The 27,018-nt window shown below is 36.0% G+C and overlaps 2 protein-coding genes across 2 annotated transcripts; one reads left to right on the top strand and one right to left on the bottom strand.

The window, feature by feature from the left end:
• Positions 1-145: 145 nt before the first annotated feature.
• LOC128991929 (zinc finger MYM-type protein 3-like) lies at positions 146-26,962 on the top strand. Its single transcript, XM_054415215.1, has 22 exons — positions 146-375; positions 5,565-7,430; positions 9,711-9,857; positions 10,171-10,456; positions 10,779-11,011; positions 11,699-11,897; positions 12,470-12,627; positions 13,265-13,386; positions 14,158-14,327; positions 15,134-15,169; positions 15,638-15,714; positions 15,930-16,071; positions 16,409-16,581; positions 16,890-17,046; positions 17,908-18,147; positions 19,156-19,340; positions 21,996-22,160; positions 22,761-22,944; positions 24,289-24,410; positions 25,331-25,475; positions 26,057-26,159; positions 26,446-26,962. The coding sequence occupies exons 2-22, from the start codon at positions 5,643-5,645 to the stop codon at positions 26,618-26,620; spliced, it is 5,007 nt and encodes a 1,668-aa protein (XP_054271190.1). The 5' UTR covers positions 146-375; positions 5,565-5,642; the 3' UTR covers positions 26,621-26,962.
• On the bottom strand, positions 4,870-5,286 carry LOC128993184 (uncharacterized). Its single transcript, XM_054416945.1, has 2 exons — positions 5,267-5,286; positions 4,870-5,221 (listed from the first exon to the last, which is right to left on the bottom strand). Exons 1-2 carry the CDS (start codon positions 5,284-5,286, stop codon positions 4,870-4,872), a joined length of 372 nt encoding a protein of 123 aa, XP_054272920.1.
• Positions 26,963-27,018: the final 56 nt, after the last annotated feature.

The following is a 27,018-nucleotide window of genomic DNA, read 5'->3' as shown; positions in this document are numbered from 1 at the left end:
TATGAAACAGGGCCCTGGAGTTAAAGGCGGCCGTGGTTCTGCATGGCGCGGTAGTGGGCGGTGGCGGTCTGACGGTAAGGTCTCGTCAAGAAACTGAACTGAAACAGACAGAGAGAGTGAGGGAAGGGAGAGGCGGTGGCAATGGCAATAGTTTTCTGCAAAGTTTGTGGTTATATTATTAGGTCCGCTTCATCTTACTTGGTTTAATATTAATGCAGTGAACGAGTGAACTTCTATAACCTTAATTTCGTTTGCTTATCCGTCTATTTTGTGCTCCAAATTATAGCCTATAACTTATAGAATCCCCAATAATTGTTAATGCTAGTAGGCTAAGGTATACATGGATCTTACTTGAAAAACAAAACTTCTAACAAGGTAACTTAAGACTTAAGGATTTGTTTTTTAAGGCACTTTGTTTCCTTGTTTGCCTAGTTGAGTGGCCTAGCCTTTTTGTTATCATTATATGCCAATAATATAATACCGATAATATATTATCTTTCCCCAGAATATAGCCTAAGCATGTTGAGAACTTTACTTCAAGGCTCTGTCACAGTGTTACCGGAGCAGATAGGCTTAGGCTAGACATTTAACCCTCCAAGTGTTATGTGTCATAAAAGCGACTCATAACACATCCGCTATAGTGTTATGTGTCGCTTTTGCGACTCACAAACATTGTTTACGGCGACGGCTCTGGGACTGACTGAATCGGATTGAACTGGATCAAAATCAAAAATCAAAATCAAAAGCTTTATTTTCCAATTAATCGAGTTAGGTATCGTTTTTGCAGCAGATTCAGAGCTTTCTCCTGATGTCTGTTTCTATACGCTTTTCATTTTAGTTCCGAAAATATTGTAGCAGACAGCTGATGTGGGCATTTGTAAACAGCTTGGTTAACCTCGCACCAATGACTGATGTGTTTTATTACGTTCATCATTGTTTTAGTATTAAAAATCAAAAGTAAGTAGTCATATACGTGGTGCATTATAAGAAGATCCCCTAAGTGATTTTGAAGGGCTGGTTGATGATCCTAAGGAAGTATGTAGTGATATTGATGTAAATTATCAGCCAGATTCCTAGCTATGGTTAGGCTATGCATTCTTAGCTAAACGCTATGTACCGAAATCTGTTTTTTGCCCATAACTTATTTATTTGCAAACCTACTTCCTTATATTATTATATTATATTTTTGGAATCCTCATAAAATTCTGAACAAATTGGCTACATTATTTTAAAATATTTGTAGACCTAAATTATAACAATTTATTGAGCGCAAACATAAATTTTTTAGTTTATTTTATAATTATTGAGAAATGTTAACCCCACAAAAATTGTTGAACATTTTTTTGTAATGTTTTATATGTTACATTGAAGCCCATAATTTTCCAAACAAAATGATATATGAAACAGTATACTTTACATTGTTTTTAAGTTTCTAAGATACATTTTAATAAAACCCTGCGATTGCGCAATAAATGAGCGAACATTAAGACCAAAACTAAAGACACTTGGAGGGTTAAAATGTAAGTAGGCCTTAGTTCAGTAACAATGTAGGTATCAAGAATCAATGAATTAGCCTACTGTACCCTATTCCAGTAGACAAATATACATGCATATGGACACGGCAAAAAGTGGATTACATGCTGCAAAAATACAAGTCAGAGATAGGAATAGGCTTCATTAGTTATGTACATCCGCTTATACATTTCAACCAGTGGCGGATCTAGACTAGAACAGTCACAAGAGGGGGGGGGGGCGAACTGGGGGGTCTGGAGGTACCCCCTCGAAAAATTGGTGTAAACTAAGCATACGTCTCCAAATGGTAGGTACCGGTACTGTAGTTGTATAGGCCTACCATTTTTTGTACAAAGTTAGAGTGACAAATGATTTTACACAATGTGTATGCACCACTGTATTACATGCAGTAATATATATATATATATATGCCTGGGCGGTTGCCCCCTTTGCCCCTCTCTGGATCCGCCACTGATTTCAGCAAAACTGAAATAACTTAACCTACCAAGATAATAATAAAATCCCATACCAACCTGATAACTTAGGCCTGCCCGCAAAAGTCACAGGCCTTATTCTGTGGCTGCTAATATTATACTATTTGTATTTTTTTATGATATATTGGGATCCTAAAACTTATAGCTTAACATAGGGCACAGTTTCTTAACTGGGCTACGCTGCTGCTAAATATCCATTGAAACTAAATTCGATTAGTACTTAAACCTTCATTCGATTTTTTAATTATCAGCAAGCTTGGTTAGTTAGGTTAACTTCTTAAGTTAAAAACTGTTTTCTTGTAGCCTACCAAGTTATGTTGATTTTGCTTGTTCTTGTTGTCAATCATTAAGAGATTTATTATACTGTTACTTGTTACTTTACTTTGTTAGCTAATTACTAAATTAGTTGTTCCCCATGTTGATTGTTAAATTGTCATATTTTGTTGTTGATCGTAGAAAGGTTTGATACATTCTCATTAGGTCATTTTTAGTCTGTTTTATCTTCATGTATGTATGACATGTAAGCCTGTAATGTAACGTTTTGCCATCTTTGTATACATACCGGTACCTATGTAAAATGGAGTTTTCCGTTAATGAATAAACTTGAAAGGTAACTGTATGGCAGTTTCATTTCATACCTAATTGAAATAGTTAAAACTAGTGATTATTAATTGGTATATTATAAACAATCAATATTAGCATAGCCCAGTAAAAAAAAAAAAAAATACCCTTAGCTTAGCCTTTAACTTATCAGGCATACAAAAATTGCATCTTATTTACATTTAAGTTACTTAACTTCATTAAGGACTTGAATAGTGCATGGATGGGCGACCAACAAGTAGGAAAATATTGCATAAATTTTCAAACTAAAATTAAAAAAAAAAAACAATAAACTCTAATAAAATGATAAGTTAGCGGCGGGTTGTCAAATGTGGTGTGCCCTCCAATTCACTTAACATATTTAGTGCTAACGTAAATTTAATGAAACCCAGTGCGTAATTAGTGTGTCAGCAGAGAATTTATATTACATTTTCATTTACAATTTATTATTTTAAAAATAAATTAGCATTCGAGGATGTACATGATTCTGTTTATGTTTTTAGCCAATTAGGCTATATATTATTAGCAGTGAATGTGTTAATGAATGTACAGAGGTCTGCCTCTGCCCACCAAACGGTCCCGCAGGGTACTTTTCTGTTTAAGGGAACATTCATTATCATCAAATCTGATTTTGATACCTACATTGATACTTAATTTTTTGATCCAGGATGCCAAAATTATTCATGTTGAAGCCTTCCGAAATTGGTAATCAATTATAACAGGTTACGTACCTTGACGTCCTTAATTCCTCTGTGGAACTTCCGTTGACTTGTTTCGACTACAGTGGACTCCCTCTTTCCAGGGGTCTGGCCTTGATCCCGAGGAGTCCAGATAAGAGGGAGTCTACTGTGCTAAGTAGCCTAGTCATTATAAAAACAGAAGGTTAAAATATTCCATTCATTGAATGTCGTCAAATTTTTCCTAAAGGCATTTAACACACATTAAGCTTAGGCCTATAAAACACGGTGGACACATTTAAAAAGTTGGCCGGCCGGCACATGTCATTGAACTGGTCAACGATTCTACTGTTTACCCCGTTAAATGTCTACCATGTTATGTTAGGTATGTGTTTAAAATGTCTTTAAAAAAATTCGACGACATTCAATGGTGGGGTAAACTATCCCCATTTTAAACAAAAACTGTTTGAAAGATAAATCACTGATTTATATCTGAGTTTACAGAGGGTCCAGCTTGAAATATAAGGGGTAATTTTAATCACACAATATTTTAAGTTAGGCTATGTTCGTAACATCAGAAATGTAAACATTGATGATGACTTTGTATAACCTCAAATTATGTTGTGATATTTTGTAATGATTTGAAACTTATTTCCACTACGATAAAAATAGTTGTACATCACACGGAGTGAAAGTGTCTTTTCGTACTTAATGGAATTTCCAAATTGTGTACCAAAAGAGCCACTTTCCCTCCTAGTGATAAAGATTACTATTTTTGAATCTTCTCCTCAACCGTTAGGCATATAATAACGCTTCAGTTTATTAATCCTGCAAACATTAATCTTGATAAAAAAAACCTTGAATCTTTTATGAATGAAAATCATAGTCATAATTATTTAACAAGACACAGAAACGATTTACAACTGCCCATTCACAGACTTACCTCACTTGAAACCCTTCCACAATATCTAGGGGAAAAAATATATAATAAACTGCCTGAAAATATTAAATCACTAGAATCATTTGAAAAATAAATTGCAGCATTTATTTATAGTAAATGATTTTTTAAATGATGTATTTATTTGATTTCTTAGCATATTTTTTAGTTATAGTTTTATGTATTTTAATTATATGACCATTTCACCTGTTTCCCAGCTATGCTGGATCTGTGAACGTTTTGTGAAAATAAATTATTGACTTGACTTATCAAATTATTTGTTTTTTAAGCTCTACAAAATGGTTTAGTAACAAATTTGCTAACTTTTTTTGTTTTGAGGGTAAAAACCAGGAAAACATAATGTTTACCCCATAAACCCCCTCCCTCCCAAATAAACCCAGTTCCAATTGTCCAATCATGCTGGTTCGGGAACTCTTTTGAATAAACGTAGGTTTATATGCTTGTGCCAATTGTCATCAAAATTGGATCATTTTTGCTCAAGTTATCGTCCTATCGGACATACTTATTTATGTGAAATTGAACAGATGGTTTTATGGTCTCTGAGGACATCTAAACAAAAAAATAAAATTCGTCCTGGGTCGGTCTTACTCAAAGACTTACGGTAATACCTTATTCCCTATGACTTGACTTATCTCTTTTCACTCCTGCACGGAGCATAGGGCCTCACGAAACAACGCCATCGGACTCGGTTGGCAGCCAAGGCTCTTACTTCCCTCCAGTTTTTCCCTGCATCTCTTATTTCTTCTTCTATAGTTCTTCTCCAGGTCATTCGAGGCCTTCCTCTTCGTCTATGCCCCTGGGGATTCCAGCTCAAGGCCTGCCTCTCTACAGCATCTGGATCTTTACGAAGAGTGTGTCCAATCCATCGCCACTTGCGTTTTTTAATCTGTATCTCTACAGGTTCTTCATCTGTAGCTTTCCACAGCTCTCTGTTTGAAATAACCTCCGGCCAGTAGATCTTCAGTATTTTTCTCAAACATCTAATTGATGAAAACTTGGAGCTTTTGTGTCAAAGATGAAGATACCTTCCAAGTCTCACACCCATATAGCAACACAGCCTTGACGTTGCTACTAAATATCTTCAACTTGGTTCTGGTTGAAATGTCACGAGCCTTCCACACTGGATACAGCTTATTCCCTATGCCATGGGAAATTTGCTAATATTCCGTAGGCCTAGATAGTATGGAACATCCTCTAAAATCAAAACTTAATACTAAAAAGTGTAGGTAGTAGTCCTAGAAAAAGCTGAATACATTTTGAATATATATTTAATGTGCTATAATTAATTAATTTGTTTAAGTTACAATTCATTGTTTGTTTAAGGATCAGTTATGAATTCACTCACGCTCACCTGCAGTAATCAGTAAAATTTCAAGACAAAGAAATAATAATTATATAAAAATGGACTCAGCTGTTGTTGAAGATAAGTCACCAAAAGTCGATAAATCAGAAACTGAAAATAACAGTAATAATGAAGCTGTTGCAAGCAGTAATGAAAATTCAGCTAGTGTTGAGGACGAAGCAGTAGTTAATGAAAAATCACCTATAGTTGATAAACCAGAAATTGAAAATAACAGTAATGAAGAAGCTGTTGCAAGCAGTAATGAAAATTCAGCTAGTGTTGAGGACGAAGCAGTTGTTAATGAAAAGTCACCTATAGTTGATAAACCAGAAATTGAAAATAACAGTAATGAAGAAGCTGTTGCAAGCAGTAATGAAAATTCAGCTAGTGTTGAGGACGAAGCAGTTGTTGAAGAAAAGTCACCAAAAGTCGATAAACCACAAACTGAAAATAACAGTAATGATGAAGTTGTTGCAAGCAGTAATGATAATTTAACTAGTGTTGAAGATGTAGAATTGAATGAAGCAGAGTCGAACAAGAATTTTGAAGGTGACGTTGACGAAGACGAGCTTTTGAAAGATACTGAAGAAAATGAAAGTAGCAGCACTGTAACTGATGCTAGTAAACCTGTCAACCCTACATGTAATGTGGACTCAACGGACGATAACTACAAAAAGGCAACTGAACAGGAGAATCTTTCAAATACGGAAAGTTCAAATGTAACAACGGACCAAGTACCCGATAGTAGCAATGAAAACTTGGGAAATGCAGAAATACAAGATGCAGTCAGTTGTGATGAAAAAGAAAGAAATGAAGCAAATGGTTGTACCAGCAAAAATGAAGAAAAAACTGTAGATCCTATTGAATTAACAGATTCAAATTTTAAAGAAGGGGAAACATCTGAAGCCGATACTGACGTGACTTCTAGTAATATTGAAGAAGTTGAAAAAGAAAAAAATGTCAAAGCCAAAGAAAACTCCATTTCCACTTCTGATGAAATTGAAAATTTGACCATGGATGCTGAATCAAAAGAGGCTACAAACACTTGTCATATTAGTGATAGTGTGAATAAAAATGATAGTTTAGATGGGACCAAATTTTTACATGTAGAGCAAGAGAATTCTCGACCAGAAGATTCATTTGAGGAACCTGCAGGAGAAGATCCGTTTGCTCAAACATCAGATGTAGCTATGGATACATCGGAAACTAATGAGAAAGAGGATAAATCAGAAAAATCAGATGCACCAGCAGATGCAAATGAAGCTGATGTTAAAGAAACCCAACCGGAAGTAACCATGGAGCTTTCAGAGAGTGTTGAAAATAAAGAGGAAAATGGTCAATCAAAACCAGTCGATGAGCCAATGGATGTTGACGAGATAATTTTGGATTCTGAGGGGAAAAATGAAACCGCTAGTGGAAAAACTACTGATGATGCTGAAAACAAGACTGCAGTAAGTGAAACTGGCTTAAGTGTACAAAATACTGCTAATGACAAAGGCCTAAAAACCACTCCACCTACCGAACCTGAATCGGGAAATCAAAATGATAAAAGTGAAAGTGGCGGAAATGGTAATACAGAAGAAGATGTTGTTATGATAGAAGATGATAGAGACATTACAGAGTTAAGAGATGTTACAAAGGTAGCAGAAACTACTACAAACGATGTGATGAACAAAGTACATCCTCATCCAACCAAAGCTGCCAAACCATCTGGATCTAGACACAGGAAAAAAAGTTCCTCAGATAGTGATAGTGATATTGACTTTCAAGAGTTGAAGTCTAAGGAAAAAGCTGTAAAACGAACCCCTAAAAGAAATGCAGCGAAAATTGCGGAATCTCAAATAAAGGTAAGAACTAAATTAATAATAGATTATAGTTTAAATACCTTATCCTACTTTCGAAGTGATCCCTAGTATTCAAAAGCCTATAGGCTACTGCAGTTTCATTTCTATTACTTCATCAGGCTTTGAAGGACATCAAATTTAATTCCAGTGGAGGTCGTCATAGTAAAAATCTATCGAAATCTAAAAGATCTAAAAATCTATGACTTAGATTGATTTTTACTATAACAACTTCCTCTGGAATGAAATACGATGTCTAGCAACATTAAACTAAATTAACTCTAAGTCTCTACATAACAAAAAAAAATTCAAATTACATTTTGAAATTTCTATTTGGCAGTTATTGTTATGTAGGTATTAGATAATGTCAGTAAAATTATCATATACGATAAAATGTATCATTGACTATACACATAATAGTGTGTAGTGAATAGTGTGAATTCTATGTATAATCAATGGTATAGTTTATAGTGAATAGTGTGAATTCTGTGTATAGTCAATGATTGTACCTATTTAAAAAATCGAATAAATTATTAAGGTTAAATATACTTTAAAGCATACTACATAATTATATCTCCCCTTAAATGCTTCAGGCACTTTTTAAAAGGCTTGTTAAAAAGGAGGTTTACTTTTCTTTACTTAAGTTTAGATTATTTGAACGTTATTACTTGAACTTTGTGAGGTGTTTATGTCGGGTAGGGTCAATCTATCCTAAACTTACCTCCGATTTGCTCGGACAGCTCGAGTAGTCCAGGGTTCTCGCTAACAGTCTCCGTCGCTCGCTAACTGCTTCACGGTCTTCATAGATGGTACCTTCGTCGTCCTACACGCATGAGTATACTATGGTTGTATTTCAGCACAACGACGCAGGGGACTAGGAATATATCGGCACTAAATACGATGCTTCTAGGTGAACTAAAATACGTGACCAGCTTCTAGGCCTAACAAAAGGTATTGCTTCTCAAATAAAAACTAAAAATAATATTCTCGTAGTGAAATAAAATGTCGTCACACGCAATAATAAATTAACAAAATGAAATGAGTCAGTGCTAATATGCCAATAAACTTCTTGGCTTCGAAATAACTAAATAAAATACTTTTCGATAAAATAAAATAAAAACCACTTTAGATAAATAAACTAAAAAGTGTAGGCTACTGCGGCACTGCACTCGCAGTGCCGGCCTGAGAAATACAATACGCTAATCTCTTACAACTAAGATGATCGTAAAGAAAATTAACTTTTACTTGCCAAAGTGAACGGGAAAATAAGACTAATAATGTAAGGATATACTGCAGTACTTACGTCTGTCGCTACTTATCTCGATTTTTATTATTGTTTTTAATCTCGCTCGTTGCGAGTCGCATCCACGACCTATGCTCGCCGCAGGTCCTAAGAGTCTTAAGAGGGGATGTTTGGCGAATAAGCGCTCGCCATCGATTGTCCCAAGAAATGTCCACTGTCCGGCAGTCTCAGCTAATCCCCACTACTGCTACGTCAGCGCCCCGAGGTCGCCGCGGTCAAGTCACGAACTAGGAGACTTGACTTGTAGTGGACATGTTTGACATTGTTGTCAAGCGCGCTCAAGTCTTCGCGGCCTTAAAATAATGGAAACGAATTCCCTAATGAATTTTGCCCATTACAACTTAATACTTTAGTATAAAATCCCCAATTTATTTACAACTAAAAGTCTCTCTTTGGAAAGGTTGACCATTATTTCATGAAATTTTTAGTTTAGTTAAATTATATATCCACTTAACTGTGAAAAGACCTAAGTGGGTTTTGCCAACTCTGTATGCTTGGAATAAACGATGAGTTGTGTAGCAAAATCTTAAAAATAGGAATCGATCCAAAACTTCTAGATATGAAGAAAAAGTTGATTCCACCCTTATCAATATTAAAAAAATATGCAAACCAAAATAACCGTGAATTCGATCATTAAGATTGTATGGAGACCCTGTTTTCATCATGTTATATCAAACAGTCTGCACTTTGAAGTTGATCTAGAACATTCGTAGTAGTCTTTTGCTCAAGATCCATGAAATTTATCTTGTGTTTCAAAACAAATTTTGAAAGTGAAAGGTAAATGAGTGAGGTAAATGACGTGTCGTTTTAAGAATCAAGAATATTTATTGTCATTGAAACACAAAAATACAGTGTATTGACAATTGTCATATCTTGACAAGTATTTCTATATTTCTATTAGTACAAGGTTTTAGTTAAGTATTTACCTTGTAATATAGTTTGTATATTTCTTGGTCACCATCCACTTATATTTTTTGCGTCAGGTATTGTCGCAGCTTGATAAAGAGACAAATGAAGAGTCTGGTATTAGTGTTGTTAATTTCAACAAGTCGGATCGTCCGTCATCTGCTAGTCAGTCTACAGAAGGAACTCCCAACGATGGTCCTAAATCATGTTTTACTTGTAAAAAGGTAAAGTAATTTTTTTATTTATTAGTAGGCTATTCAATATTTAGCCAGTATTTCATAAACACCAGGTGGAATTGATCACTAATATATTAACACTACCCCTGGACTGAAGTGAGGGAATGTGGATGACGAGAAGAAGCTCAAGGTATTCCTTAAAAGCAGTGTTAAGCACTGTGGTGGTCGTCACAATAAATACAATCTTTATGCTAAAAAGTACCAACTCTGTCATTTCGACAGCTATGCGACCTCTCCCGGGTTAATGCATATACTAGTCGCAACCTGATTGAATTTTTTTCTAACTTACATGATTTCTTAGGTCGTGGAAAACCCAGTCGGCATACCCTCGTTTGGTGATAAGAAGAAGTACTTTTGTGACAACAATTGTGTGGTTACTTTCCGTGATGGACCTTCCAAGACAGCAGATTGCGGAGAGATCATGCCTGTGTCAACTGTCATGTCACAACTCAAATCAGCTGACATCCAGCCCATGGACAGGACCGGGTTTGTACGCAAGTGCGCCAAGTGTACCAACGTTGTTAACGGAGACGATGAACGAACCCTTTCCTGGGAGACTATGGATTTCTGCAGTGAGGAGTGTTTAGGTGAGTTTTATATTGTTTTGGATATAAAATGAGTACTAATAGCCTACAAGATATACCTTCCATGGAGGACATTAACTTTTCCAGGCAGGATAGCGTTCTGGCTCCTGCTATAGTTAGTAGTTTTTTCTCAAATATCAGTCAACCACCCCTTGTTTTTCCCTTAGCTGCCCTGGCTATTTACCTATTAGTGCTAGTCATGATTAAATTCATTATTTCATAATCAAAATATAAGTTAAAATTGTTCACATACTAATGAGTCATGCCTGGTAGCAATACTGTATGTATACCTATAGCATCTCACTATACAAATGTTCCATTCCAGGCAAGTATCAAACTGAACTGGGCTCACATTGTGCCAACTGCAAGGGGAACGTGCAACAGTCGAGTTTGGGAAAGTATTGTGTGAGGTTCGGCTACGAAGTGAAGCAGTTCTGTTGTTCCACTTGTCTGGAAGAGTTCAAGAAGGGTTTGAAGGTCTGCAGTTTCTGTCAGAAGGACATCTCCAGCGGGGCCGAGGGGTTCCTGGCCCCCGTCGGAGACAAGGGCACGTTCAAGGTCAGTTGTGGGGGCTCCAAACAGGTCATTGTTTTTGGAGGCTGCAAGTAAAATGCTCATCCCATTGTAAAGTCCTATTAGTTTTTGCTTTACTCCCTTCACACAACCAAAAAAAAATTCAATCCGTTAAAATCAGTAATTTTTTTGTAGTTAATAAAATCTTTCCTCCTGGCCTTTGACGGTTTTAAACAATGACTTAGCAGTCATTAAAAGAAAGGTAAATTTATAACTTATGTTAATGAACTTTATACAGTACTAGCAGAGTACCCGTCTTTTGTACGGGGTTGGCATATAAGTATAAAATGCATACTTGGGTTTGCATTTGCAATGGGAGAGGATATGGTTTAGTTTCATTTTCAAGAGTTGTTAGCCTCCGGATTACGTTTGAATATTTATAATGGTTTAAATACCTGCATTCAGTAATCCAAATTGCTACTTGTGGCAACTATAGTTTCGGTTCATAGGGAACTATCTTCAGGCCATACAAGGCGTCGTTATTCATCTCCGTTTATGAAGGTCATCATTTAATAAATAAGTACATAGAACACACATTGATAGACGAACATTTAACAATGAAAAAGACAGAGTACTCGGGAACACTAGACAGATGCGTGACCGGCCGGTAGATTGAGAAGTTGTAGCCTGTAGATTGAGTTGTAGATCAAACTCAATCTACTTTGTTTATAGGACTTCTGCACGCCAGCCTGTATGGAGAAGTATGAGCAGATGAGTAGCAACCAGAATCCTCCTCCGCAGATGTGTCCGTGTGCCGTCTGCAACGTGGAGAAACTGGTGGAGATCGAAGTCTGCTACGACAACAAGGTCAACAAACTGTGCAGTGACATCTGCTTTACTGCTTACAAGTTCGCCAACCAACTGTCTGTCGGTGAGTTGGTATTATTAGTTGGTTCTGAGGAAATTACCTCTCTTTTACCAGTGTTATTTAATAGAATGCTGCGGACGATTTTTTTCTTACTTATCAAGATGGACTAACCTAACTGCAGGCACTAACTACTCAGCCACTTAGACAATCCCAGCAAACATGTTCACCACAATTGTTTTCTTTAATGAATGATTCACTCCACCTTCAGTGATGTTTCTCAATATATTTTACAAAGTTATCAATAAATTGGCATTGGCTTATAGGTTTTTGCAGTCAAAAATTGAATACTAAACAATTATGGCTGACATTCATACTGCTACTGTAACTTTGCGACACGAAACGCTCTCTAGTAGGCTACAACTGGAGTGTCATAGCGCTCAGACATCAAGATAGACATGCTTGCCCGTCTCCTCTTTACCTTTTCTCTCGCCCCTTCTTGCGTAAACAGAGGTGTAAACAAATCATTTACATTCTGGACAGCCCTCATATTATTGGTGTGTAATCTAGGCCTAGTTGGTCAAATGTATTGCACTTGTTATTTGTTCTGGCGATGTAAGTAAGCCGTTATGTTTCAGATAGGTGTGATATGTGCAAGAAGTACTTTGACAAGGAAGCTGTGGGAGAGAAGTTCAACATATTTTATGAAGGCGTTGCACACAACTTCTGCTGCAAGACGTGCATGAACGTTTACATTCTAGCTAAACGAAAGATTGTTCCTTGTAACTGGTGTAAGGTAAAGTACATTTTTTACTTTTTAAATCTGAACTTGATTATATTTTGTTTAAGTATTTTTTTCTATAAGCTGCTAACTTGGTTACTCTTTGAACCTTCATCTCCTCTGAAATGGTTGTAGTGGTAACTAATTAACAATTGCAGTTTGCAGTTTATAGTAAAATATATTTAATTATGTTTCCTGTTAACGCACCACATTAAACAAATAACTCATTGATCAGCATCGTACATGTTATTAATTTACCTGAAAGCACAAAAATACGTCAATTAACACTTATATTAATATATTTTCACTTACAATGTTTAATCACAAGTAAGTAAATACATATAAAAGGTGGTAGGTGGGGATCGATTTAGATTGGGCACTCCAATCATCATCATAAGTGTAAACATATTTATGACAAGTGTTATTTCTATTTGACATATTTTTGTACTTTCTGGCACATTAAACACAATCAGAAAATAGTTCAAGCATTTATTTAGATGGAAAATTATCTGATGGAAAGAACTAGTGACAGTGCTTGAAGAAGGTTGTTCATATTTCGTACAGGATATCATCCTACATAGCAATCACTTGTAGAACTTTCATTTGCGAGTGAGTTGTGTAGTATTTTTGATACATTTAATTTTGTTTACAGGTTAAGAAGTACAATTTTGACATGATCAAGAGGGTGCAGAGCAACGGACAGGTGCTCATGATGTGTTCACTCAACTGTCTGACGTTGTATCAGGTGTCGATCAACGCTGTGTCATCCAAGAGGTACAATATTGCACCATCATACATTGCATAATACTTTATGGTTCTCAAGAGGGCTGTTTCCCACGTAAACATGGTCCTATTAAAGTGTTTATTGAGTTTGAAATAAACTGTAAAATATTAACAAGGATGCAAACTATGTACTAGATGAACTGAAACTTCGTAACTGTTTTTTTTAAGTATTTACAAATTAATTTTTTAAATCCATAAATTAGTCTTTTTAACATGTGATTTTAACTTCTAAATTAATTAGTTAAAGATTAATTTCCCCCCATCACAAGAGCACAAAAAGTACACACATTAGAAACAAATTAGTTGTAGAATGTTGAAAGTTTTTATATTTCAATCCATATAATCCGCCATCTTGAATTGAAATTGAGGCTGCCGGGTAGAACCTTTTTCAATGATAAATTAGTCCTAACAAATGATCCTGATTAACGCACCAGCTGATCTTAGTTAGAAACAAATCTATAAGATCATAATAACTATATTTTACTCTTACCTTGGATTCATATTCAGCTTAAAATATGCATCCAAAAAAATTGATAATCTGAGTTGACTTGTTCCTCAAACTTTCTGTCCCTGGATAATTTTTCTGGAACTTTGATTAATTGTTTGTTAATATTATTAGTCTTCAAACATTTAGTCTTAAACTGATGAAAATACCTTTGTATGTGTTTCAATAATGCAATAGAGCAAACTACTATTCAATGGCTGATACAACTTCAACAGCTGTCCCAAACACCAAAAGTTGTTATTGTTAATCTATTGCAGGATCAAGTGTGACATGTGCAACTCCGTAGCACAGGCTCAGTATCATCTCACCATGAGCGACGCCACTATTAGAAACTTCTGCACTTACCCTTGCGTCATGAACTTCCAACAACAGTACAGCAAGACTCCTATCACACTGCAGGGCAACGAAGGCGCTCCCATACCTACTGGTGAGGATTGTGTTGATTGTTGAACAGTAGACCCTTGTCAATCAGCTTGTGTTTCTAGATCGTCCAGATTAATGTTCCACGATAAATTAAATAGCTTTTTTCGTCTATGCCCATGGAATTTTCCCAGGAGGTATTTTATAGTAATCAAAGCAACACTAAATAAACAGGCCGTAATGCTCCTCAGGCATGATGTAATGTTTGTCTTTTGTGATCAGCTGCTTGTTTAATCTTTTCTTATGAAACAAAAATATAACTAAAAAAATAACATTACAACATTGTCGTCGTCTATGATGACGTCACGTCTGAGGAGTATTACGACCTGTTTATTTAGTGTTGTCTTATCCAAACCCAAAGGTTTTGTCTTAACGTAATGAGAAGAAGGACAGTGTCTATTAAACAGTTTTTGTTAATGTTTTGAGACGAGCTCTTCTAAATTAAATTGAAACAAAATGTACTTTATTCCCACAAAAGTACAGAGAAACAAAAATTAAAGTAAAATTTCAGCTAAACAAAACTCAACAGTTGTAATTTTACAAAATTAAAAGATACTTATCAATTAAAGGATGACAAAAGTAGGTATATACTTAGGTTTCACAGAAAGTAATGTTGGAGCTTTATTATGTTAATTAACCTAAATAAGCTGAAATCCTTTGTAGGCTCAATCGCTATCAGTGACTTACCTATTTCAGAGTGGCATTTATATATTCTTTTCATAATTGTATTTTAATGATGTCTGAAATGTAAATGTATTGTGTAAAATTATGGCATTGTAAAATTTATTAATTTTAGTCCTTTTTTTGTTTTAGGTGCTCCCAAAAGGGTCATACCGAAAAGTGACTCAGGTAATTATATTAACTTTTACTTTGATACTACTGTCACTAAATTTTCTGTTTAGTTCAGGACATAAGCCATTTGTAAACTGAGGACACTCAACTCACCAACTGCTTATGTACCAACCATTACCCATCACTAGTAAGCATAGCTTTGACGTGGCTGTAGTAACAGAGATGAAACCAGTGTTTTTGGTTCTATAGTACATTTATAGAACTAGGGATGGACATAGTTGTTGAGGAAAGTGATACAATAGCTGGTAAGTCGTTTATTGATAAAAGAAACAATAATGGACCCAAAATCGAGCCCTGAGGCACACCTGTTTTCACTTCCACGCATGTTGATCGCTCACCCTCTGCATCAACAAACATATTTGGTACTTTGAGTACTGTCGTTTCTTAGAAGTTTTACAATATCGAATTTGGTTTATATTCGACATAGACTATTTACATAACTTGAAGGTGATTGTTACTGTTAAGGTGTGACCAGTCCAGTGATCTCGTCTGTAACTTCGCTCGCTAACGGCCAACCAATATCAGCCTCCTCTTCAGCGAAAGTAAGTGTTAACTATTTATTACTGTTTGATTGTAAATACATTGTACAATATTCATCTAAAATTTAATGAGAGATAATAACATCTAGTATAGGTACTAAATAAATTAGTTCAAAACGCCAACCAAACAAATTTTTTATTTACGGCTTGTAAAATTCTTTAAGAATTTACTCCCTCCCCCAATATTTTCTAAGACAGTAAAGCAACTATGTTACCAGGCTAGTGGTAAGCTGAACCTGGTGGCCAGACTATGTGAGCCACCCACGGTCCGTAACAAGTTCACACAGACACAACCCGTCGTCTGCACCAAGAGTGTCTCTTGTCGTCCACATGCTAACTCAGTTCACGTCCAGACTGACGGTAAGTAACAGATGACTGTCGAAAATATTTCAGTAAAATTATTTAATTAATTTTTAATTTATATCATGTAAATACCTTAATTATTTTGGGTTTAACAGAGATGGTCAGTATTGTACTTTAGCCTATTGAACTTTAAAACTAGATATGTTGAAAAACATAACTTGTTTGATTTTGAATTGAAAGTTTAATGCATTTTTTTATGTTTTGTAGGCTACACCATACTGAGAACAAACATACCAAATTACTAATGCAAAATAATTGTCAGTGGTGTATTATTCTCTGATCTTGCTTTGGGTCTTTTCCATACTTAAAGTTGATTCAGTGGTGTTTGTTTCAGACTATATTGGTAAAGCAGTCATTCCAATTCCAGTTCCTATTTTTATTCCGTGCCCAATGGCCATGTACAGCATGCCTTTCCCAGTCCCAACACCCTTCCCCATACCGATCCCTGTTCCAGTGTTCCTTCCGACAACTAGGAACTCCATCAAAGGAATTATGAAGGAATTGAAGGTAAATAACTTCTTTACTGAAGCTGTCATAATGTTTTTTTATCTTGTTGGCTTTCATGACTTAATAATTTGTCTATGTTACATTATAATCACTTCTACATTTTTAATATGTGTTTGAAGTTGAAATATTTCTTTTTAAGTGGCCGTAAAAGATCTCTTTAATTCAACATCGGCTTCATCAGTAAAAGAACTTTGTGTTTTAGTGTTAACCTGTGCTATGTTGTTCTTTTTGCAACTTGTAGGCTACTTCTTCAACCCCTAACTGAGAATAATTTTTCACAATTTCGTCATATTTTGTGTGGATTGCAGCGGATACAAGAGAAAGTTCCTGACGATCCGTTTGAGGCGGAACTGCTGATGATGGCAGAGATGGTCGCGGAAGACAAGTCGCAGAAGGCCAGTTCGGACAGTGAGCCTGAGGCAGACAATGACGCCGATAATGACGCACCTCCTTCTCCGTCTCACAGTATGTTTCCCATCATGTCACTTATGGTAGCTTTAATAAACATAATTATAGCTGAAATGAGGGTTGTTTACAAATAATCCTAATCTGCACCAAGTCCAATTTGTGCAAATTAAGTATAGTCCTCACCACCCTAAGTTGAGGCAGCCAAAGGCCGCACTAGATATACCCGTGCAGCCTTGGGCTGCCTCAACTTAGGGTGGCGAGGACTATAGTTTAAATGTTTACCTTTTCTTCTCAATCCTTATAGTTTTCTGATGACTTGATGTATAGTTTCAAGCATTATGTGTCCTCATTGTCAAACCTTTGATCTCCTCTTTGTAACTTTTGTTATTGTCATAGATAAAATAACCACACACACATATACAGGGTGTCCCGTAACTCTCTGGACACATCCATACATAAATACAGACAGACGGTAAACCAGGCACCACAGACCATGTTCCTATGGTGAAATGTGTTTGTCTTGACCTAAGGAATAACGCTATATACATATGTCCAGAGAGTTACGGGACACCCTGTATACAGTACCTACACAACATTTTAAAATGTTGGGCGAGTCAAATAACAAAGACGATGGATGGATAAAGATGCCACACGCAGACTGATACGACATTCATTTTGTGATCCAAATGTCCTTATTTTCACCACAGTGTCTTTAAAACTCCAAGAACTCTTTACCACTAAGACCTTATCCTTTATCTTCAGGTCATGACTCATGGTCATGGCTTGCTCCTGAATTAGTAAGACCCATAAATATATCAGTAGATTTGAATATGCCAACTTATTACATGTAAAAACTGTAACCAACCTCCTGCAGATTATTCTAACTTGGATTCTAATTCCTTTCTCTGCTCCGTCAAGGTGATGCAGACGGCGGTGCTGAAGCAGAGGTTGACGAGGAGAGTACGGGGAACACAGGAGTAGCGGAAGTAGAGGAGAAGGTGTTTACCCCTGAGCCAGAACCGGTGGAGAACAGTAACGCGTTTGGTGAAGACATTGTACAGTTGGCGCTGAAGATGGCGACAGAACTGACAACTCCGGCGAGTGGCGAAGACCTTGAGACACAGCTGCCTTCCAGCAACATTCAACAGGAGAGTGAGGGTGAGTACATGCTTCTTTATTACATTTTTATGTCCTGCTTCTCATTTTATTACGCTAGGCTATAGCTTGGAACCGCTTTCACATTACTTCGGGCTAGACCTAAAGGGGCGCAGCATTGTAACTTGGATAAAATCCCTCAGTGATCGACAGGACTTGAACGTGTGACTTTGGAAACCAAAATCCTGTATTCTATCACAAGACATGCTTTTACAGAAAAAAGCATGCCAATACAGTACATTAGGTTGAGATGCATGTGTATGACTTCCACCTTGCAGGTAATTCAAACCATCAAGGGACCAAAAATTCAAACCCTCCAAATATTTGAATTGAACTAGATATTATGTTTTGTAATAAAGAGCTTGAAAATGGAAAAGTTTAACTTGGTTTTGATTTTATAGCTGTACTAGAAAAACTTGTTATTCGATCAATTTAAAGGTTTATTACATCCCTAACATCCAGCAAAAGTCATAGGTTTGTGGGTCATTTTGGCTTTGATAATTTGAAGCCCAACAACATTGCTTGAATATTACAAGTCTAGATCATGTCCAATGTCCAAGTCCAAACAAATCATCAAGACTGAACAAAGGACCACAGTGTTCGAAGTGGTTCAGCGACAGATAACAGCATATAACAGCGAGGTGGACAGATAACAGCATTGTACAAATCAATGGTTGGCAAGTAGAGATGGTTTTGAAGGCTACTAGCCAATGGTATAACGGCGTCTACGATGTTAAGGGTGGTGAGTGAGTATGGGTGGAGAAGTCCTAACGGTGACTGGGTTATGTTCCCAAAATTTCGGGAAATTTTAAATCTTGTTCTACGAGACAAGATTCTATTTTGGTCGAGATTTTTTCTTTCGAGACGAGGTAAAAAAGATTTTACGTAAAAACGCCTGCGTTAAGTCAAAATACTAAGCCAAGAGACATTTTTTGGCCTATGTAGTTCATTTTCACTCGTTAACAATTTGATTCAGTTCAGAAGTGTGAAACGTTTTAAACTGCTTTACAGGTAACTCGAGTGATACACCCAAGAGGGAGACCAGGAGTAGGAAAAGAGCAGCTCCTGCTACGAGGTCCAAGAGAAACGACAGTTCCGAGCCGAAGAGGAAGAAGTCTCAACACAACTCGGAGACTTCATCACAACCTTCTCCTACGGTCGGGGAAACTAAACCTGACGTCAACATGAAGCTGAAGGTAACTCGTAATTGTTCAATCCTAGTGGTTATTTATAGTACTCCTGCTGTAGAAAACTTGCTGATTAACCTAATTTCAATTTCTCTGATTGGACTTTTACTAAAATTTACAACAAAATTCCCCATTATAAAAAACGCTAAATTTAACGAGCAATTACGTTTGCTGCTACAGGGAAGCTAAAAGGTGTTTTTCTTAACCAAATCTATATAGTAATTACGTAAGGCGATTCTTTGCACGTGTCAAAATTGCAAGTGACTGGGAAGTCATAGAATGACGTAAGAGGGCTCAAATTAAAGGTTAATCCTGTGACGGTAGGAAAAATAGTGAAATTCCCGAAATCTTAAGACTAAATTAGATATAATGCAAAATGTACTTCAATGTGTTGTATCCGCTAGTGGGTGGGGCGTCCAGAATAAATACTCGGGCGTGAACTTAATAGGGTTCATTTATTTAGCAGATAAGCAATTACAATAATACATGTTACGTGTTAATATCTTACTCTTTAACTAAAGTACTAATATCCCAGAGAAATCCCCATTACTGAAAGGTAAGAATTAAGAGGGCTACTAATGAACCAAGGGTCGGGCAATGTAAATCTCCTATTAGCTTATCACCACATACCTGCTAATAGCAACAGCGGGAGAGTCATGTCCAGCTAGTTGAGTCCTGGACTGACCATATCTAACCTCAAGAGTGGTGGGGGCTTATGACGCAAATGCTGGTTTCTAGAATTATCTCGAGCCATATTAGGCACTGGATATAATGCTGCAAAATCTCAAAATTGAAAACTATTAACTGACTTTTTGGCTGAGCTCCCTGCTCCAGATATAATCGGAATCAAAATGTAAACTAATAAATTAACCCCTGTGAATACACAACAAATGCAGCTGATCGTGATTTATCACTAAGCTGGTATGCAATATTAACATTTGCATTATTTTTTTGCCAGTCAATTTTGTAATCTACTGTAACCAGGGATAACTTTACCTATTATTATCAATACTTTTTCTTTTTAGTTACGACTTAGAATGTTGAAATAAATTATTTTACTGTGAAACCTTTCCAATTTGTATATTTTTAAGCGTATGATAAGTAGTAGAATCATGGGTGCTGGCTCAAATTCACAATCCAAAGGCTGACTATCAGAAATGAATATGTGACATGTCAGTACAAATCATGCATGGCCTTTTTTGTTGCTTAAAGATGTATTTGCTAGAAGGTAAATTTGCCCAGAACAACAAACTGTAAGACATAATTGATAAGAATTAACCATGGTATACTTACATCACTGTCTTGTCGTCGCAAATTCTTCTAATAATTCGGAGATTGAATATAGCTTTATCTAGTTTGTCATATAAATGGTCACAGTGGTTATTTCATTTTAAATTATCTTGAACTGTTAGTCCCAGAAAATCTACTGATTTACAGACAGGAAGGTCAATGTTGGTGTTGGGAACTGAAAAAATTACTTCTTTGGACCTGTTTGACGAGGCGGAAAATTCTAATATTTTAGTCTTGGTATGATTTAAGCTAAGACCATTCTTGAAATTGATGTTTAGAACAGAGGAAGATATTTTAAGTGCCAATTCATTTTTGTCTTTACCTTTGACTCATGCTGTAGTATCATCTGCAAATGAAATTGAATCTGAATTTACATTTGAAAACAAATCGTTGATATAAATTAAGAACAAGAATGGTCCTACCTTTGAAACTTGAGGGACTCCCAAGTGTACTTTATTCCAATCAGAAAAAAACTTAGTTTCCCTTCAAGGTATTAATTTTTACATTTTGAAACCTATTTTGGAGATAGTCGCCAAACCACAGAAACACCTTCCTACTCTTACCTTAACATTCCAGCTTTTCCAACAAAATATTGTGTCTAACATTGTCAAAAGCCTTGGACAGGTCACTGAACACACCAGCAGTGTTCTGCTACCTATCCAAGGGGTCCAAAATCTTTGTTATTAATTTAAACATGGCTTGAGTTGTTGAACTATTTATTCTAAATCAAAACTCATTTGAATGTAAAACATGTTTCTCAAAAAATGGAACAACTTGTTTTAATACAACTTCCTCAAAAACTTTAAATAGCACAGGTAACAAGGCCACTGGTCTATAATTATCAATTGACTTTTTATCTCATTTTTTAAGAATAGGAATTACTGTAGAGTGTTTTAAGTTTTTACGGAAAGTCTCCTTTTGTTAGACTTATGATTATATCAGAAGTAAGCTGTGTAACAATAAAAGATGCAGCTGCTTCAATTACAGGTTGACGGTATTTCATCCCACCCCGCAGAATATTTACTTTTCAGAGACTTTACGGCATCTAGGACATCTTTTCCATTCACTAATTTAAATTTAAAACAATCAGAAGTTTTGCATCCAACTAAATTAATTGCTTCATCGGCTGGAGATTGTGTCACATTGTTACCAATTTTATAGAAAAAAATCATAGAAGTGTTAAGCAATTAATTGCAGAAGAAGTTTTTACAATCGAAGACACACCCTCCAATTATTGTAGATTGTGGAAGGAGGAAGAAAATGTGCTGTCTAGTTTATGGTGGCTGATTAATAGGTAGTGTATGTAATTAAGAAGTAACTTAGGTTATTTGATTACTATTCATTTTATTTTAATTCTCTACTGGCTGGTTTCAGTACACGTTCGGTGTAAATGCATGGAAGACTTGGGTTACCCAGAAAAACGCTGAAATTGAGAGGCTGAACGAGACTGCAAGTAAGAAACTGAAACCCTTCAAAACAGACATGCTTCAGCTGACATTGGACGAGCTCAATTTTACTCTCTGTTTATTCGTCAAAGAGGTAAAAACTGGCTCTACTTGGATTAGGCTATTCGTTTTAAATGTACATATACTTCCATTTTAAGAAATACCGGTTGAACGTTTTACCTACAACTTTTTTTTCAATCGTGATTTCATGAAGGTGAAGAAAAGGATATGCCACAAACTCACCTGAGAAAAGAGATCCAGTCATTTTATTTTACCAAAAAATTATCTATATTCTTGATGTTTTGCTCTTTTAAGCCTTGTAAGGAACTAGATAAATGGCACTTCTACAAATTTATGAATTGTCTGTATTACCAATGCTCAGATTTTTAAATGGATAAATATTTAAACAAGTTTGCGGTTTTGTGATGTTCCCTCTAAAATTGGGTTTGGGGGGGGGGGGGGGTCAATGTGTGTGGGGGTGCAGTTCTTTATATGCTCTCAAAAGTCTGGATATTTTTCCATAGGTGAATTAGTTGTGCACCCAGTTCTTCTTCCTTGTTATGTATACCTGAGCTGAATGTTTTTCTTTAAAAACGACAAAGATCTCAAATTTCTATGGACTATTGGAGCTACATCTATTGATTCTCTTAGAGAACTGGTTTTGCAAAATGTGTCACTACTGATTGAATTTCAGGTGAAGAAACCCAACGGAACATCTTACGCCCCGGACACTATCTACTACCTGTGTCTAGGCATACAACAGTTTTTGTTTGAGAGCGGCCGCATCGATAATATCTTTACCGACCCGTACTTTGAAACTTTCACAGATGCTTTGGATGAGGTTGCCAAAAAGTTTTCTGAGCTGTTTAGTGATCACCGTAAGTATTTGTGTTTGTTGATTTTGATTATCTTTATTAAAAAATTACTAATTTATTAATTATAATTCATTTTTATATCCCCAGGATTGCGTTTTATGACTAATAATGATAAAAAACGTACCATGTCTGACAATCCTTAACATGTACTTTAGTGTCGTATTTTAAAACTAAATATGTATTGGCAGTTCCTTAGCTCTGCTATTGTCAGGCTTACAAAAACATTCACTTCTAGAGCGGTTGTCATTATGAGTCACAAACATTTACACAAAACACAAAACGATTACGTATAGGCACATCAACTACATTGTATAGTAGGACACAAAATTAAAGTCCCATGTCTGCAGGTAGAGTGGACCCGTCATAATCCTGCTTGTCAAAACAACACTATTGTTGGGAGCTCGGCCGATGCTGGCGGGCCGGGAAAACCGCCCTCCCCTCGCTGTTTGTGGAAATTCTGCGTCCTACTACAATTTGCATAAATTGAACCATAAAACTTGGAGCATCATGCGAAGGATCATTTTGTCTGTCTGAGAAAGAGGAATAAAAACTATTTTGAGTGAACGCTCTACGATTTCCTGTTACCGAGTTATCAGGTCAAGGAGTTAGTCTCGGTGTATGAACCTGCTCTGGCCGGACGCATTGGGAAAATCCAGAGCCAAAGCAGGTTTAATAGCCAAGCTCCCAACAATAGTGTTGTTTTGACAAGCAGGATTAGGACGGGTCCACTCTACCTGCAGACATGGGACTTTAATTTTGTGTCCTACTATACATTGTCGCAGACAGGACTGGAAGTAGACTGAACTAGGCTATGATGGACTGACGTGGACACTGGATTGTCCTCTGGAATATCAACAGCTGATATTGGACTATTGTAGTGAGGGACGAGAGTGTTGAAAATATATTTGATGATTCACAATTGAGTTTTTCTTTCAACATTTGTTTGCTGTCCCTAGTTTTTATGTCTTTGTATATTTCAAATTCTTCCAAAGTATTTAATAAATTTCCTTTCCCGCAGTAATGTAGAAGGTTGAAACCATCATTTATAATATCCAGTAATCATGGTAATTGTCAATAATGTGTTGAGCGAATTTGGATTTCTGTAATTTTAGTGTAGGGGCTGGTCGGTGCACTTTGTGTCTGATTTTGTTAATAATTTGCTAGTTCGAACTTCGCTTAGTGAGCCACCTGGCCAAACTGTCAATCATCTTTCTTAGTTGAAAACTCTGTCAATGACAGTGAAATATTCTTATGTTTAGTGTTTCTTTTGCTAGTTTGGACTATACATGCCAGTTTGCCAGTTTGGAAAATATACATTCCTTTGTATACCTTTTTTTTTGTTTGCAGACTACATTGTTACCAGAGTAGAAGAGGAACATCTGTGGGAAAGCAAACAGTTAGGAGCTCACTCTCCACACGTACTGCTCAGTACACTCATGTTCTTCAACACCAAGCACTTCAACCTCACTGTGAGTAGAACACATCAGTGGAACACGTAGAAACTAAGGGTGGCAAGCAACAGCAGTGGCTAGTAGTTATGTACCTGACATTGTGCAGTAGCTGTTAAGACGCTCATCAGTGGCGTACATTTCATGTTGTTAAGTCTCTAGATCTGTATATAGTGTCGTTTGTAGCCTCCTAATATATTTGATCGTTATAGTGTATATAGGCATATCTCAATACATGTCATTGGTAGTTTATACTCCTATCACTATTGTTTGGCTATAGTAGACCCCCTCTTGACCGGACCTAAGTTCGATAGCTGAAAATGTCAGTTGAAACGGGTAATCCCAGAAACATAAAAAATGATGTGCTATTCATTTAGAATTATACATATAATATTATTTTGAAACTTTACTTGCATTATTTACTAAATAAACGAGCCTAAACTCTTCTCCTTTTTTCGTATTGATAGAAAAGTCATAAAAAACACAAAACACGGTTAAGTCAAATACTTTCTTGGAATAAATTATAGTTGTAGGCAAGAGTCAATAAAAATTCTTTGATAATGATTTGATTTCTCTTAATAACTTAGATACTGTCATTAATATTAATTGATGCTTTCCAAATCTATAGTAATACAGTACAGTTTTTTTTTCAAAACTTAAAATATATGCCACCATTTAGACAGTAGGCCTAGAAGCAAATTCCCTTTTGTGGAATTTAAATAACCGCCAAAACATATGTAGCACATTTGATACTACATGTCAAGGATTGTCTGACGAGGTATGTTTAGCCATTATTTGAAATACCAGTGTTGTGTTTTGTATTATTGCGTATCTATTAGCTCCTGGACTCTTGTTTTCATCAAGAGAAATATAGCTACCTAAACTCTATTTCTGGAAAAAGTCCTTTGAAAAATGTAGACAAGTTGTGTTGTCTGTTCCAGAGCGTAGATGAGCACCTGCTGTTGTCGTTCTCCCACATCATGAAGCACTGGAAGAGGAACCAGAACCAGTCAGGAGCGCCAGGTGGTAGACCGCCAGGCTCTCGCAATGTACTGCTCAGGTTCTACCCTCCCCAGGCACTCATTGGTAAACTCAACTACGTACAATTTTATTCAAAAACTGGCATCAATTTAGGGATTGAATTTCTTGTTGTAACAACACTCAAAGCATAAACTTAATATCTCAGATTTGAAACATAAGCTTTGAAAGTCGAGTGAAAAGTTGGTCAACACAGTTTTTTTACCATTAATTTTTATTACCTAGGTGCCATAAAGTATGGCAAATATTAGTGGTGATTGTAACAAATGCAGATTGTTATCCTGAATTTGAAGGTAAAATAACTTGGAGGTTAAGTTAAAATAGATAAATGTTTGGACTTTTTTATTATAGTCCCTTTTGTCAAATATTTATTGTTAATTTACCAAACTGCTGTTACATCTGATATGTTTTTCTTTGTATAATCCCTAATTGGTAATTATTCAGATGTCAGATATACATGTGACATTTTCTCTTTAGTCTAAATGATTTCATTCAAAAACTGTCTATAGACTTGTTGAATATTATGGCTGATAATTTATAATTTGATTCAAAATAGACATTTTGTGGTATAGGAAAGTTAAACTTAACGGTTATTTAACTAAAAGTGACAAAGCAAATTTTTTTTTCAGACGATCCAAAACTGAGAAAGAAGAAGGTTTATGAACAGCAAGAGGATGAAGAAAACCCTCTCAGATGTCCTGTAAAACTTTACGAGTTTTACTTGTCTAAATGGTAAATATATGTTTTATTCATAATCTACAAGCTATTAGGTAAATGGTTTGAACCAAGCTAAATGTAAAGTAGTATCCCCTGGGTGAATTCCATCTGTTGTTTAACTAAAATTAATTGAGTAATAAAGTATGAAATATGGTAGTATTTATTTTCCTCCCACTTTCTCTCCTTCTAAGCTGCTTCTACTGCTCGCCTCTTTCAAAGAGTCTTATCGCCTTGAAAAATTACACTTTCAAACTACAATTTATTCAACATATGACGAATTAAAATTCATATATTGTTTCAGTCCTGAAAGTGTGAAGAATCGTAACGATGTGTTCTACCTACAGCCCGAGCGTTCTTGTGTTCCGGACAGTCCAGTTTGGTACTCCACTATGGCTCTACAGCGAGAGCCGTTGGAGAAGATGCTCAACAGAGTCAAGATGGTCAAAGAAATCAACATCGCCCTATTAGTGCCGTGAACTTGTATAAGTCTCATAGACTAAGTTTTTATCTCAACTATAAACATAGTTGCGGCATTCACGTACAGTATTTGGCAAAACTATGTGCGACAAACTAAAAACTATTAGCACATCACTGTGTATATAATTGTAAAGTTTGACCACACCTCCTTGAGCTACACTGTAATGTAGCAGTTACTTGTGATCGATTCATTGTATCTATAAAGTAATTGTATTTTTTGTAGTGTGGTAGTTGCAGGAGGGTTGTCGTAATTCTGTAATGATTCCATTGTAAATTGAAGCATCTTTAAGTTCTTAATATTTTAAAGTGTTATAATTTGTCATTAACACATTTTGTACGTATTGGAGTGTCTTTTTCACCTTATTACCATTGACATAACCTTATTATTAACTTTACC

Source organism: Macrosteles quadrilineatus, unplaced genomic scaffold (genome assembly GCF_028750875.1).
Source record: "Macrosteles quadrilineatus isolate MER2022 unplaced genomic scaffold, UCM_ALF_1.0 Scaffold_4__1_contigs__length_99947679, whole genome shotgun sequence".
Taxonomy (NCBI): domain Eukaryota; kingdom Metazoa; phylum Arthropoda; class Insecta; order Hemiptera; family Cicadellidae; genus Macrosteles; species Macrosteles quadrilineatus.
Note: the sequence above shows the minus strand (reverse complement) of the source record. Positions and strands in the feature narration are given on the sequence as shown.

What these genes read in the sequence shown, in the direction of transcription:
- LOC128991929 (XM_054415215.1), top strand. Translation starts at nt 5,643, where the DNA reads ATGGACTCAGCTGTTGTTGAAGATAAGTCACCAAAAGTCGATAAATCA. An exon ending in CGCCAACCAACTGTCTGTCG is followed by an intron (nt 11,898 to 12,469) that starts GTGAGTTGGTAT and finishes GTTATGTTTCAG; the next exon opens with ATAGGTGTGATATGTGCAAG. An exon ending in CAGCCTCCTCTTCAGCGAAA is followed by an intron (nt 15,715 to 15,929) that starts GTAAGTGTTAAC and finishes CTATGTTACCAG; the next exon opens with GCTAGTGGTAAGCTGAACCT.
- LOC128993184 (XM_054416945.1), bottom strand. Translation starts at nt 5,286, where the DNA reads ATGGGTGTGAGACTTGGAAG. An exon ending in ATGGGTGTGAGACTTGGAAG is followed by an intron (nt 5,222 to 5,266) that starts GTATCTTCATCT and finishes TTCATCAATTAG; the next exon opens with ATGTTTGAGAAAAATACTGA.